This window comes from Phodopus roborovskii, unplaced genomic scaffold (genome assembly GCF_943737965.1).
Source record: "Phodopus roborovskii unplaced genomic scaffold, PHOROB, whole genome shotgun sequence".
Taxonomy (NCBI): Eukaryota; Metazoa; Chordata; class Mammalia; order Rodentia; family Cricetidae; genus Phodopus; species Phodopus roborovskii.
Genome location: NW_026126571.1, coordinates 1,339,750 through 1,355,716, shown reverse-complemented (window position 1 = coordinate 1,355,716; position 15,967 = coordinate 1,339,750). Strand labels below are relative to the sequence as shown.

At 49.4% G+C, this 15,967-nt stretch overlaps 1 protein-coding gene across 3 annotated transcripts in view; it reads left to right on the top strand.

Annotated features, from left to right (window-relative positions):
* Window positions 1-15,967, top strand: part of Sfxn5 (sideroflexin 5) — a 103,847-nt gene that overhangs the window by 70,624 nt on the left and 17,256 nt on the right. For all 3 annotated transcript variants that reach the window (XM_051202956.1, XM_051202957.1, XM_051202958.1), the window contains 2 exons: window positions 10,471-10,586; window positions 12,523-12,608. In XM_051202956.1, the coding sequence (XP_051058913.1) occupies window positions 10,471-10,586; window positions 12,523-12,608 (202 nt within the window). The remainder of the gene's footprint in view (window positions 1-10,470; window positions 10,587-12,522; window positions 12,609-15,967) is intronic.

Sequence of the window (15,967 nt, the reverse complement as noted above, 5' to 3'; positions counted from 1 at the left end):
CTCTCTCTCTCTCTCTCTCTCTCTCTCTCTCTCTCTCTCTCTCTCTCTCTCTGCATTGTCTCTCACTGGCCTGAGACTCCCTAAGTAGGTTAGGCTTGCTGTCCGGCCGGCTCCAGGGACCCCTCCAGTCCATCTTTCCAGCCCTGGGATTACAAGCACATGCAGTCACACTCATCCTTTTCCATGGAAACTAGGGATTGAGTTTAGGGCCTTGTGCTTATGCAGCAAGGACACTACTGAACTTTCTCCCCAGCCACCTTAGCAAGAACCTTATAGACAGAGATTACAAGCTTCAGAGTTAGCTATACCTAGGATGTACAAACTAATTTTTTTGTTTTTAGTTTAGCAATTTCCAGTCTTGAGTTGGTGACACTTCAGTATGGGCTGTGAAGCTCTCCCCTTGATTCTTAAGCAATTTAAAAGAAAATCTGGGCCATTTAGAGCTGCCTGTCAGATGCAGTATTGGGACACGCTGTGAAGTTAAGTAAATATTAAGGTGGATGTGCCTGTGTGGTGAGCAGTGTTTCTCTAGAGACAGAGGCGCTGCGTTCTGAGATTGAGGAGAGAGTGTGAGTTTGTCAGTGTGCTAGAGTGCATATGTGTGTGCCTGTAAACGTGCAGGTCCCTGCCGCGTGACCTGAGAACCTGGCTGTAGTGGGTGTCTGACGAGGAAATGAGGCTAAGGGCCAGGTGTGAGAGGAGACTCAGTCCTGTTTGATTATCCACCTTTTTGTGTGGTTTGTACTGTTTACCACGCTGTGGTGGTTAGTATTGATTGTCCGTCTAGCAGGACCTAGAGTCACCAAGAGACAAGCCTCTGGACATGCCTGGGAGGGATTATCCGGTTAGGGATTAGGTTAATTGAGGTGGGGAAATCCACCCTAAGTCTGAGCAGCTCCACAGCTGTACAAAATGGGAAAGGGAGCAGAATACCCAGCATTCACTGCTCCTCGGTTTCTGACTGTGGATACAAAGGAGCTTTGGCTCCTTCCATCATGCTGTAAGTGCCAGGATGTACTGTAACCCCTGGAACTATAAGACAAAATAAACTTCGTGACCCATGTACAGCCATGTGAAGTGATGGAGGAGGGGAACAGGGTGGGAGCAAGTTTGCCTGACCATCCTTGGAGGCGAGGAGGTGGAGTTTGGAAGAACATTGACCAAGTCTGTCTGGAGCTAAGAATGGTAGCTGCTTTCTGTTGCTACTACGGTAACTTGGCTTGCTTACATGCAAGAGACTATTTTTTTTTCCTGATAATATGTAACTAATGCATACAGTAAATCCTGTTTCCAGACACAAGTTTTTCTGCATCCTTCCAAAGTCAAGTAAAGAGCTAAAAGTTTACAATCAAACCAGGTGTGGTGATGTCTACCTATATCCCCAGGAATAGGAAGGTGGACGCAGGAGGATCAGAGGCTACAAGGGGCATTCTTGGTTACAGAGCAAGCCAGCCTGGGCTACATGAGACTGTCTCAAAACAAAAATGACAGCAAAAGTGTACAGATGTTGCTTATTTATTGTATTCATTTAAATATGACCAAGAGCAGTGGGATCAAATAATCACGTTGCCCTCACAAGCAGACAGGGTCTCTCATAGTCCACGCTGGCCTTGGACTCACTATGGGAAGAACCTAGAGCTTTCTGATACTTTTGACTCCTAGGTGCTGGAGTTATAGGAATATACAAATATACCTGGCCAATTTTGAAAATATTCCCACGAAAGTCATAGAATTCTAACTTGCTCCTTTTCAATAGAATCTACTAGCCACAGTGATTTTTTTTTTCCCATGACAGTTTTTGTCTGTTTTTCAATTTTGGAATACTGTAGCCAGGCATCATAGTCCACACCTATAATTCTAGCTTGGCAGACCAAGAGGATCATGAGACTGCGGTCAGCTAGGGCTACGGCTCAAGTTCTAGGACATCCTGGGTTATATAGCAAAATTCTGTCTCAAAACATTGAAGAAAGTGAATGAATGAATAATGAATCATGAAATATTTCAAATACAAAGAAAATTAATTGAGGTAACGGAAAAGATTAGATACATTTGAAGCCCTTGTGTCCTCCACCTTCTTGATGGTGATGTCTCCAAAGAAGCTGCTGGCCTGCCCCCTGGGGGCCATGCTCATTGGAATTTCTAGATCCCAAGATACATGTGTGCTCCAGAAATGACCACTGCTACTGTTCATGAATGTTCTGCATGCACACATTTGGGTTGTGTATGCTGTCTGGGGAAGTCCAGGGGTGTTCCCAGGACAGCACTGAGGTGTCCCTGCCTCCTCAGTGCTGGGGTTACAGCACAAACAACCCCATAGGGGCTTCTTTTTTAACATGGGTTCTGGGATTCAAGCTCACATCTTCACACTTATACAGCAGACACTTCATTGACGGAACCATCCCAGTCCTGTTTGTGCATTTAAAAAACTTTGATGTGAACTGCATCACAGTTTGTTGTTTGTATCAGTTACTTTTCTATTGCTGAGATAAAGCACCCAGGACCGAGACAACTTATGCAACAAAGTGTTTGATGACTTCAGAGGACTAATGACAAAGTTACCCAGCAGGAACAGTTAAGAGATCACCTGCCAAGCAGCAAGCAAGAAGCAGACTACTAGGAATACAGTGTCTTTTTAAAATGTGCTTTTTAAGCCTCAAAGCCCACCCCCCATGACACATCTCCCCCAACAAGGCCACACTTCCTAATCCTTCCCAAGCAGTTCTACTGACTGGGAACCAAGTATCAATCATGAACTTGGGGGACCTTTCTCATTCAAATCACCACACTGTTTTAGTCCCTCTCTTTCTCCCTGTCTCTCTCTGTCTTGCTCTGTGCTGTGTTTGTATGTGTTTGTGTGTGGCTGTGTACACACACTCAGAGGTTAGTAGACATTTTTCAGGCATTGGTTCTCTCCTTTAGCTCTGTTTGTCCTAGGAATTGAACTCCGGTGGTCTGGCTTGGTAAGGAGTGCCTTTACCCTCTGAACCATCTCGTCCACCATTCCTATGCTTGTCTTTCAGAAGCTTGCCTTTCATTATGGTTTTGAGATTTGTTTTTTTCTGTGTTAATGCACACACTGCCATTTCAGTTGCCATCTGGGGTCTACAGTGTGACTGTCCACGGTCGATGATTTGGGACTGTTTCCTCTCTCTTTGTACAGCTGTGCACACACTCCAGTGAACACGCATCTGTGTGCTGTGTGCACAGGAATGGAATGAGCTTTTTCTGGACAAGGCTTTGAAAACCCTCATTGGAGGCACAGATCTGAGCTCTACCTGGGACTGTATCTCAGCAGCACAAGTATCCAGGAGCTCCAGCTAGAAATGAAAAGGGCGTGTTAGGAAGGGGGTGTTTCTGGCTTTATAGGCTCTTGCCAGGCAGAAGGCAGTTTCTCAGATCCACAAGGTCTGGATTTCTGTTTCCCCAGTCCCGTGTCCTCTTGAATATCTCTCAACATTAAGTATTACCAAGCTTTTACATTTTGTGTCCATCTGAAATAGTCTCTTCTCATGCGTGAGTGTTGGATCCCCTAGAGTTTGAGGCAGTTGTAGGGCATCTGACATAGATGCTGGGAACCGAATTTGGGTCCTCCGGTCCTCCGTAAAAGCAGAAAGTGCTCTTCAGCCCTGACCTGTCTCCCAGCCCATCGTTTTGTTTTTGTTTTTTTTTTTTTTTTTTTTTTTTTGTGTGTGTGTGTGTGTGTGTGTGTGAATTAAGCTGTGTAGCCCAGGCTGGGCTATGTGTTGATTTTCCTGCCTATGTCTCATGATGCTGAGATTATGTTTTCATGCCCAGCTGCTGTTTCTCATTTCCACTGACTTGTTTTTCCTTTTAATAGTTGGCATAGTTAAGAATGTTCTTAACGTTATTCTTCATTCTGGTCTTCAGATAGAAGAAATGAGGTGATCTGAACTTCGTATAGAAAAACAAATTCCAAGGCAAATTACAGACCTAAATGTGAAAAGTAAACATCCTAAATTTTTTCAAGAAAATATAGATGAATAATGACAGTTTCTTAATGGCACAGGAAGTACTGGGAGAAGGGAAGGACTGGCTTATTTGAGGACATATTAAACTGTGTGACAGACGATAGCATCCACAAAGTGGGAAGACCAGGCCACAGTCCAGCAGCAGCCATTTGACCAATGAGGATTAGTTTCCAAAATATAAAGAGCTCTTGCAAATTGATTTTTTTCTTAGATTCAGAAGTCTGTCTTTGACTATTCATAAGATTGAGTTCATGTTTATCAGGTTTTTTTTATATTTCATTTCATAAAACTCTTAAGTCTTACATTTTCTGTGATCCTGACCACTGGATCTTTTTCTTAATGTGTGTGTGTGTGTGTGTGTGTGTGTGTGTGTGTGCATGCGTGCGTGCGTGCACGCGTGTGCGTGCACTTGCGTATCCTTCCTTGAACACCATCCACCTTTTTCTTTATATAACCTGTGTGTGTGTTGGTTTAAATAAGAATGGCCCCCATGGGGCTCATATATGGGCATGATTGGCCTCCAATTTATGAACTGTTGGGAAGGTTAAGAGGTGTGGCCTGTTGGGATAAGTGTGGCCTTGTTGGAGGAGGAGTCACTGGGAATGGGTTTTAAGGTTTCAGAAGTCTATAGCAGACCCAGCGTCTCTCTCTCTCCTTCCCTGCCCATATGATCTAGATGTAGCTCTCAGCTGTGGCCCTGGCACCTGTGTGTGTGCAGCCATGTTCCCCACCATGACGATAATGGGCAAACTCTGAAACTGTAAGCCAGTCCCTAATTACATGCGTTCTCTTATAAGAGTTGCCTTGGTCATGGTGTCTCTTTACAACAATAGAAACCCTAAACCCTAACACATGTGCAGTGCTGGCAGAGGAGGGGGCGTGTTGGATCTCCTGGAGTAACAGGTGGTTGTAAGCTAAGCAAATGTGTGTGCTGAAGCTGAACTAAGGTCCTCTGCAAGAGCAGAACCCATAACCACTGAGCCACCCTTCCTTTTTCCTCTCTTTTGAGAATTGGCCTGGAATTCACCAACTAGGATACCTGGTCAGCTGGGTGGCAAGCCCCAGGGATCCACCTGTGTCTGTTTCCTCAGCGTCGAGGAAACAGATTCATAGCACTGATGCAGGAACTCCGGTCCTACACGACAAACACGTGGTCAGCTGAGTATCCCCCACCCCCAGTCCCTTTTCTTAACAGTATTAATTTTAAAGCTCTTATTCTGTATGGATGTTTGGGGCTGAAATCAACAAAGTGGCTTAAATAATCACAGAACTTACTGAATGAGTCTCAGGTGACACCGAGCCATGCTTCATCTCTGCACCTGTCCCATGGGCTTCGCCCTCAGACTAGACCTGTCATCGTCACGGTGGCAGCGGCAGCTCTGGGCATCACAGCCCAACCTGACTGTGCCCAGAGAACAAGGGGCTCTGACTCTGGTCTGTTATCCCTCAGATGGGAGGAGATCCTTCACAACACCCCCAAAGACATCCCTCCCTCACTAGGGTCACATGTCTCTTTCTGATCACTGGCAAGGGGTCCAAGTCCTCAGTTAGTTTTTGGGGGTGGAATAGCTCCTAGGGAGTCAGTCGCCTTCACCCTCTTTATAAGTAGACTTTTGTTTATTATATTTAATCAGTATATTTCCCCAACTTCTCACTCATAATATGGGGTAAAAATAGATCTTAACTTCCATATTTCCTTTTTAATTTAACACTTTTTAATTAAAATTTTTTTCCTTTTTTTTTTTTTTCTTTGTGAGACAGTGTTTCACTATGTAGCTAGCTGGCCTGGAACTTGCTACATAGATACAGTTGGCCTGAAGCTCACAGAGATCCTCCTGCCTCTGCCTCTGCCTCCCAAGTGCTGGGATTAAAGCATGCACCATTACACCTAGAGACTTGTATATTTCTAAGATGGATTTTTAGGTAAACACGATTGCACTCCCATTGTACAATTTAAATAATATAGAAACATTTAGTGTAGAAAATATAGAAGTCTCTCAAAACAGGCCTCGAGTCTCAGATTGCATCTTTCTTCCGTCGGCAGCTCTGGGAGACAGGTGCCTTCCAAAACATTACCTGTACGTTCCCACACACTTGCCCTTGGTTCTATCGATGACAGGGCTTGACACAGTCACCTGTCTACTCTTGACAGCGTTCTTCATGTTGTGATTTGTTTTGGAGAGACTCCAGTGTGAGTTCCCTAATGGTGGACATTTAGCTTGTTTCTAATTATTTGCTCCTTACAAACAGCGCTATAATTAGCACCCTTGTAAATGTCTCTTTGTGCATATGGGCGAGCATTTCTTTAGGGTAGCTATCTATGGTTTGGCAATTTCTACTGCCTTTAATTGCATTGCCTGGTATCTGGCAGACGATCCTCTGCATGTACAATAACTTTTCGTGTCCGTGCACCATTATAGTGTAAGTTTTAAAAAAGATGTTTCAGGCAACAATTAGGAATCTAAGTTTGAGCGCAAGTTCTGTGTGGATTGCTGTGGTCGGCTGAGGTGACAACTGAATGAAGTGATCCTCCTACCCATGGTTAAGTTCACATAGACCCTGTCAGTAGCCTTGAGTAGCAGGTAAGGTTCCCCTGCACCCTGACAGCTACTAAGATTGTGTGCATATGTATGTATGCATGCATGTGTGTGTGCATTCCTGTTGTTCACTCTTGTACCACTGCACCTGTGTGGGGAGGTCAGGGGACAACTTGTAGGAGTTGGTTCTCTCCTTTTACCAGGGACTGGACTCAGGTTGTCAGCTTTGGTGGCAAGTGCCTTTACCCACTGAGCCTCTTATTTGCCCACATACCTTGTATTTTGGATCGGGGTCCCCCACTGACACCTAGTGATTGCCTATTAGGTTAATGAGGCTGGCCAGCCAGTCTTCCTTAGGCATCCTCCCGTCTCTGCCTCCCCAGCACTGAGATTCCAGGCATGTGCCACCACACCTAGCTTTTCACGTGGATTCTAGGGCTCGAACACAGGTCCTTGTACTTGCACGGCAAGCGCGTCACGAACTGCACCATCTTCCCAGCCCTACACATCTTAATTTTTAGGACATTAACATGTGGAAAAATGCATCTCAGAGTTGAAGAGTTATTGGGGGGGTCTCATTTTCCCCAAGCCGAAGGCCTATGGCTCTTTGTGAGTGAGTGCCCCTGCGTTGGCTGGTGCGCCTGCCTTCCCAACAGTCAGTTTCTCACACAGGTGTGTGCGGCTTGCCCAAGCCCCGCTGGTCTCCCTTGTGTGCCATGCAGGCTCACAGCCGGGCTCACACTTTTCCACGGCTTTGTTCCTCACAAGTCCCTTTTTCTCTGGATGCTCCATCACCAGCTCTCCCCCATCTGCTCGGGTTTGCATGGCAATGGGTCCACGCAAGAACATCTGTGACAGCCAGGAGCGTGTTTTTGCCCTCCCCCCATTCCAGGGTGTTTCCTGTACTGCTGCTTCAATGTCAGTCATGCCCGAGTCTTGAATGGTGTCGATCTGAGTTGAAAATGTGCCAGTTTCTGTAACATTATCGCTAATAGACTGCTTAATTAACCTGCTGATATTGTCGATGGTAGATCTGTTGGTGTGTCAAAAGGGAGACCCATGCGTATTCCCTCCATCCCTGCCTCTCTCTCTCTCTCTCTCTTTTTCTCTCCCTCCCTCCCTCCCTCCCTCCCTCCCTCCCTCCCTCCCTCCCTCTCAGAGTGGAATAAGAGAGATTTAGGAAGGTCTGGGGGGAAATGGCAGAATCAAACAGTCCAGATGAGGTGGTAAAAGTGCGATCCCTGCATGCGGCATTCGTTCTTGCTTACTGCTGGGGATGATTCCTACAAGGGCTAAATGTAACTAGACAACTACTGTAGGGTCCACAGAAAAGACTGTAATATATAAACACGCCCAATGGAGGCTGTAGTCATTTGACCTGCATCCTGCCCCCCCTCCCCCAGCCTCCTGGCAGAGGCTGGCATTCAGTGATGAGTGTTGCCTGTGCCCTGAGGTTCCCCTGGAGACCCTAAGTGCAGTACTGGGAATGCCCAGCAGGGGGGACAGTGCTCACTGTCTCCCGGTTGGGGACAGGAACAGCGGTGCTGGCAGTGGTGACAGGCATTCTTGAGGATAGGAGTTGATCCTCTCAGGCAGAAAACCCCACTTTCCCACTCAGTGATGTTCTCCTGTCTTCTGAGAACTCAGGGCCTGGGCAACCCAAGGGCCAAAAGGGGTAGAGTATCCCCGTGGCCACTAGAGGGCTTATCACCAATAGAGGCCACGAGCTGCTTCCCTATTTGGGTCCTGGGCATTCTGTGTCTGTCAGAAGCTCACCTTTGGGAGCAAGCAGAGAGAGAAACAAAGCCAGGAATGAGCCCCAAGCATGGATGTTCCCAAACTCAGGCACCATGCCCGTCTTCCATGACTTGCCCTGCCGTCCCAAGTCTTTACCTCAGAGCACCTTCCTAATTCTCTTTGGATGTGGTAAAGGTGTTCCCAGATGTTGTGGAACTGCACGGTGAAGCAAGACAATTGTCAGTTTGAGAATGGCCTGGGTTACATGGGGGGAACCCCATCTCAAACCAGGGTGTCTCTGTCAGTGCGTTATTGACATTTGGGGCCGGGTGATAGCTTGTTGTAGGAATGACCTGTGCATTTTAGCGTCTTTCCACAGAAGCTGTATTTCAAAGCCTCAATGGTCTCTACCAGCCATGTGCCAATAACACCCCACCCCTCCCCCAAACCACGATAATAATAAAAAAAAAATCTCTCCCCACATTGCCCCTGTTTGAAAGCCACTGTTTAGACAGGTAGACGTGTCCATTGTGGGGACAGGAGCCGTGAGGTTTGAAGGTCTGCCATGGTGAGCGCTGATGAGCATCGTGTGGAAACGGTGGAGACGCTCAAAGATAGCATATGTGCTCGAAATACATTTCAGAGCTTGTTTGCTCTCCTGCTTTCCGTCTCCAAAGACTGCAGTGCCTCCTGGTCTTTGCCTCGGCTTATTCCACCCCCCCCACTTTATTGCAGTAGGAAAACGAGGCTCAGAGACCCCTGGTCCCACACCAGCCCTCACCTGCAGAGCCCTGGCCCCAGCTGTGAACACCCTACATTGCTGGGCTCCCCAGCCATTGGCTTAGGTCCCAGGAGCATCTGTGGGCTCCCTCCTACTCCACTTGCCCACTGAGCCCCACCACCCTCCAGCTCCCCAAACCCGGGCGCCCCCCCACTGGAGAGGGGGAAGCAGCAGGTGTTGATGCTAATCAGCGTTCACAGCCCAGAACTGCAGTCGCTCCCAGGCTCACACACTCCCCAAAATTAAACACTCATTATACAAAATTAATTGACATTAATTAGCAAAAATTAAAACTTTAAACACAGCAAGGCGCTTTGGGGGGAGGAATGGAGCAGGCAGGCTCTACATTTGTCACCCCCCCCACACACACACACATTTCCCACCACCCACCTACCACCCCCAAGTCTCCCCATTTCCATCATGGAGCAGGGCTGGAGGACTTCAGGCCAGATCTATATCTGTACACCACCAAGAGCCTGGGCCTGGCCTGTGAGTCCCAGTTAAGGAAGCAGGGCAGCCATCATCTCCTGCTTATCTTAGGATCCAGGGATGTCTTCTCAGCAGTAAGTCCCCAGGAGCTCAGGGAGAGGCATGGCTAAGTGAGGCAGCTCAACCCAACCTCTGGGAAAACTTCGCTTGCTCCCCTGACAACCCCCCCCCCAGCAACCCCACTCCCGTCTCTAGGTACCTGACGCTGAAGCACCACGGCCTTCCCACTTTCCACCATGTCCCCCTTTGCTGTGTGGCCTCAGTTAAGTCACCGTTGCTCTGTGAGCTTGTGCTCTGTTCATATGATGCGGGGGCGATGCTGGGTGAGCACAGCGGTCTGCTCTGTCACCCGCTCGCTGTTGTGGACGGAAATCTCTTGGTTTGCTCCAGTGAGACATGAGGGATTGAATATGGGAAGTGGCATTTAAAAGTGTATTCGAGCCCATGGGGCTGAGTTGCTGGTGGCGAAACACTAGGCCCCGTGGGAGACACATCTCAGGGACAGAGAACTTTCTGGATGCACATGTGCTTCCCTGACTAGGGACCCTCCCCTGAAGAGGTGGACAGCGCCCTCTGTAGGTGGCAGCCAGCCCCCCAAAGCCTTCACCGTGTCCACCTATTACTTTTGGTCCATGCTTCCTGGGTGTCCAGGGGTCTTGGTTAAAATCACAAGAGAGAGCTGGGTGGTCGTGGTGCACGCCTTTAATCCCAGCACTCAGGAGGCAGAGGTAGGCGGACCTCTGTGAGTTCGAGGCCAGCCTGGTCTACAAAGCTATACAGAGAAACACTGTCTGGGGGTGGGGGGGTTGGGAGGTGGGGAGGGAGCACAATAGAGTACTCCACCTTTGTGCTTTGGGTTGGGAGCCCTGGCTGGAAGGTGAAACCATGTAGGAAGCCAACCGTGTCTCACTACACGTCTCTGTATTCCTCTCTCCAGCCAGTGCCAATATCTGCAACGTGGTCCTGATGCGGTATGGGGAGCTGGAGGAAGGGATTGATGTCCTGGATGCTGATGGCAACCTCGTGGGCTCCTCAAAGATCGCAGCCAGACATGTGGGTTTCCCAAGGGCTGTGCCCCGCCAGGAATGGAGTGGCTTGTCATGCATAGCCTGTGTGTTCCTTGAGATCTTTCGGTCATAGAACCTAGGCTTGGTTCTCTAGATGTGACGTCTTCCTCATTCCAGGCCCCAACGCCTGTCTCTGTGAGCTCTGGGCCTCAAAGTCTGTTCTCAGTCAGGCTTGTCCTGGACAGTTCTTCACTGATCTACGACATCTCCACGGTGAAATGTCCCCATGTCTTGTGCCAGCCCCTCAGGGCACAGCTCCTCTGTGGACGTGTTAATTGGAGAGGGCAGAGGAGCTTCCCCAGGGCTTTCACTGCATGCCCTAGGCCTTCACATCCCCATGGCTTGTGAATGGGAAGCTGCAGGCAGTGGTGTATGGCTTGCTGTCTGGCTGGGGAGCGGGTGCTGGGGAGTGTGGTTGGGATGTGGAAAATGTTGTGTGGCCCCTGCAAATGGTTCCTTATAAGGCCCTGTGCACTAGCCCTGCCCACAGTAGTGCTTGTGTTTTTACACACACACACACACACACACATACACACACACATCCTGTGCTCTCTCGGCCTTCGGATGATGGTTGGTGGCTTGACCTACTGTCCTGGGTTCTAGCCTGTGCATGGTGGGAATGAAACGAGGGGTCAGCCCGAGGGGATAGAACATCACAGATGCTCCAGTCCCTGTGGCTCAACAGTTCTCACATGGAGACTGAGATGGTACCCTGTATACAAGACCTTATTGGTAAGCCTCTGATCTTCTAGTCCATCTCAGGGGAAGTCAGGGCGCATCTAGACCCTGCATGGGGCCAGGGCTGGGTGCCATGTTTCCTGCCCTGGCCTTTACACCTTCCCACAGAGTTCTGGGGCCTGAAAAGACCCTCTCCTGGCCCTTCCCGAGCATACTATAAAAGGATCAAGTTTCTGGGAGCAAACCAGCCCTCAGCCCATCATCAGAGAGAATCTACCTTCAGGTTCCTACTCTATCTCAATCCCATCCTTTCAGAGTGCCCTGTAGGGGGAGCAGAGGTGGCACCCCTTCCTGAAGGCCACCCAGGGAGGTCACCCAGCTCCTTTGCAGCCCCAAGCTTCTTTCAACCTTCTTGAGAGACATCTCCTTGGAGAAGCTTGGAGAGCTGTGAGTTGAGCCATTCCTGGACATTCCTCTAAGGGCAGGAACCATGAGTCAAAGGGACTCTGCTGTGTCTGTCCAAACACAAAATTGCCACTTAGCTAGGCCTCAGACTATGCCTCCCAGGATTCTGTGAGAGTCACCATTCCCACTGCATCCTGAACATGGTCAGCCAAATCTTATGCCTCTTACAAAGCTGACCTTTTTCTCAGTAAAGCTCACCAGGGCTCGGGAATTTAGCTCAGTTGATAGAGTCCTTACCTGGCACATATAAAGCCCTGGGTTAAATCCATGGGTGGTGGCTCATGCATGTAACCTCAGCACTCAGGAGGTGAAGGCAAGAGAACTCTAGGTCAAGACTCCTCAGCTACATAGTTCAAGGCCAGCCTGGGCTATAAAGATAAAAAAAAAAAAATACTTAGAGCTAGAAGACAAAAGGTCTTATGCAGTTTTTAAAAAGTAGCCCCCAGCTTCATTGAGCTTGGGAGCCCCCTGGCTTTGCAGGTCCGGTGATTTATTCTGGCTCTGTATCTTAGGTACTCTGCACACTGTTCTCGCAATCCCCTATCTCTGCACACTCCAGGCTGGGGAGGCTGACCTCTACCACTCCTCCCCGACCCAGAGAATCTGGTGAGGGTGGGGCAGTATTGTCTGGCGCCTGGGATCCAGCTCTGTGTGCACTGCTGCAAGCCAGGGCTGCCAGGTGTGCTGAACAACGGTGCACACGTCAGACTCCACTCCGGGGGGGATTTGCTTCCCAGCCCCTGGCCCCCCCTCTCACCCCAGCCTGTCCCCATCCTCAGGCCCTGCTGGAGACAGCATTGACACGTGTGGTCCTGCCTATGCCCATCCTGGTGCTTCCCCCGATCGTCATGTCCATGCTGGAGAAGTAAGTCAGGCTGTGGGAGCAGAGGGGATTCTGGGGAGGGACCCTTGGGGCCGGAGGCAAAGGTAGGGGAGCATGGCAGCCCACCTGGTGTGCTGCTGGGGTTGGAAAGCACCCACTCTGTCTTCTGCTGTACTGGACAGTGGTGTTGAAGTTCATGACTTTTCCTATGCAAACTGGCTGGTGCCCGGCGCTACCAGGTCACCTGTGGATAATTATGGTTCTGCCTTGGTGGAGGGGGCAGGGCAGCCGGTGGTTTTGGTAGCAATGTGTGTGACCCTGTGTGTGTGCACGTACACACGCACTGTTAGTGAGCAGTCCCAGCCTGTTGTGGAGACAGTCCGAGATAGGAAGCCTAGAATTCCAACCTCATTGAGTCTCTATTTACACCTAGAGCAATGGTCTGACCGGCGCTCACTCTTGTCATTTGGAAGATGAGGCAGGATTGCCAGGAGTTTGAGATAACATGGGGTACACAACGAATTCTAGCCAGCCTGGGCTACATTGTTAAGAACTTGTCTCCAAAAAAGAAACAGAGAAGCAAAAAAAAAAAAAAAAACCAAAAACAAAAAACAAGAAGCTGGCTAGAAGAGGGGTGGCCCATCTCTTTAACCAAGCACTTAGGAGGCAGAGGCTTATGGGTCTCAGTGAATTCAAAGCCACCTGTCCTTAAAAAAAACAAAATAACGACAACCAAGAAACAATAAATTAGTCATAATAAAGCAAAACTGGAACAATAATAATGTGCCTGGCTCCTTCAGAGGAAGATCCAAGGACAGCTATTTGTCATGTAATATAGGGAACCCTGCAATAATAATAGTGGAGGACTTCTGTATTTATTTATAGGATGGTGAAGGCTGGGAAAAGGCTGAACAGGGAAGGAGGAAAAAACCAGAGTCCACCTGCATTTGGAGGCCTAGCAGGCCCGGAAAGGGGCAGGGAAGGCCCTGGGTGGAGGAAGGCTAGAGGCACAGAGCGTGTCTGGTACATACGTGTGTTGATGAGCAGGTGGCTACCCCTTGCCCTTGGGCTCCTGCCTTGTGGAGACCCTCTAGGATCCGGCATGCTTGAAGGAAAGTGTGCCCTTTGGGACAAACAGATAGGGATCCTGTGTGCTCATCAGAGAGGCCCTCCAATCCCAGAAATGGGCAGAGCAACTGTGTCTGAGCATCGAGATTAAAAACTGTTTATCTGGAACTCAGAAGGCTGAAGCAGAAGGATTGCCATAAGTTTGAAGGTAGCCTGGATTACATAGTGAGTTCCAGCCTGGGATAAAATATGAGAACTTGTTTTAAAAACACATTAAGAAAGGAGGAAGGGGAAGGGAGAGGAGGGGAAGGGGAGGGAGAAAAAGAAAGAAAGAAAGAAAGGAAACTTAGCATGAGACTTACAAGGAATAAACAAGAACATGGGTAGTTGTGAGGAGGGCAATCCGTTGTGTGTCCTGAGCTGAGGCTGTCCCCAAATACCAGTGGCTGCAAATACAGACATGTAGACCAGAAACAGGTAAAGAGGGTACAGTTTTGTTCAGGGCTGAAGCCTGGGCTGGGGAAGCATGGAGGGTGTTCACTGAATACTGGTTAGTCACCTGTCACTTGGGCAAGTCTGGTGGCACAGAGCCCTCACCTGGCAGATTAGATAGAGACATTTTCTTATACACCATGGCATCAAAGGACAGTGGAAGCCAGTGAAGCGTAGGATTTGCTACAAACTAAGGCTCAGGAAAAGCTGCTGAGGGAGAGTGGAGTCTCATCTGCCCAGACTAGTGCCACCAAGCAGCTGAGGAGCCCAGAAGACCTTGGCTCTGGGTTTTATGGCCTGAGAGGGCCTGCCTTTCTGGGATAAGCAAGGCTAACTCACTGCAGATGGCAGGAGCTGTACCAAAGCTCCGAAGCTCCAATAGTTCTGCCTGAGCACCCTCTGTACCCGGCACCATTCACAGGTACCTGGCAACTGCAAGCAGGCGCAGGTAGAAAGCTGGTTCAGCCAAGGCCAGCCAGAGGCCTGTCCTTTGCCATGGATTTGCTGGAGAACATGACCTGTGATGCCTTCCAAGTTTGCATAGGAACTGAGTTTGTAAGGAGTTGAAGGAGGGTTGCTTTGTCAGCTTGCACTTGTTTTAGGAGTTATAGGAGGTGCCATGGGGATTATTGGCTGTGAACCCTCCCCGACCTAGTGTCTAAAGAACTGTATGGCCTGCCTCATCCCAGGTGCCAAGGAAGCTCCAGGGTAGGGTAATAAGAAGTGAGTAGTCTTGTGCTCCATGCAGCTTACTAAATAATTGATCCTTCCTGGGGGTTCCTGGGATGATTTTGAGGGAGAAGAGTCCAGTCCCGGTTCATTCGGGAATTACTAAGATGCATAAGACTGGGTTTGTACATGCAAAGGTTTATTAATCTCACACCCACTATAAAACCACAGGACTGGATGGATGGCAGAGAGGCGGGGCACTTCAGCAGAGCTGGCTGAGACTTCTCCTAGGGAAGGATGCTTTTCCAGCCTCAGTTTCTTACATAGAAAGTGAGGACACTCTTGTCTTCTTGCTCTTCCAGGCTTGGCATCTGGCGCCACCCAGCACCTCTTTCCTGTGGGGTGGGCAGCTGTGCTGTCCAGAGTTCTTCGGAGCAAGATTTCAGGGCTCGTGGGAGGCGCACCCTGCCCTCTGTAGCCGGGTTGGGTGGGGAAGTCTGGATGGCCAGGGAGGAAAGACAAAAGCACACTTACAAAGCAGACTTGCAAATTAATGGAGCGCAAAGTAGGGCTGCTCTGCAAGTGCTGAAGGAATGCACAGTAATGGAGGGGGCGACCAGCTGTTGTGTGGCAGGCGGGTGGGACCCGCCTTGCTTGCCTCTGGCCTTAGTCTATCCTATCTGCTCCGGCAGGAGCACTGGGGTCTGGAGCCTGAGCCTTCACCTAGGATTAGACAGAGGTGGGAAGAAGTGTGTCCTCCGTTGCCTTTGCCCCTGAGATCAAAAGAAGTCTGAAGTTCCAAGTAGAGGGGCCTCCACCTATGCTGGAAGCATCCTCTCTCGTCCCCTGCACGTACCCAAACCTCATAGCAGCCAGTAATCTGGGTTCAGATCCAGGGCTGGGAGGCCCACGGATGTAGCCCATCATGGCAGACACAGGTGTCAATGTAGGGACAGAAAGGCTATAGTTTCTCCCCACGCCCTGCAACCCTGGCTCAGGATACACTGGGAAAGCACATCTGGGTGGGTGGAAGCTGCTTGGAGGTCCTGGCCCCACCCACGGTAGATCCCTGACTCCGCTCCCCCAGCTCCTTTGCTGCCTGTGATCCGGGTCTTTCCTTTTTCCAGGCATTCGCACATCTCTCCATCTGCATATTTTAACTCCCCCAGCTG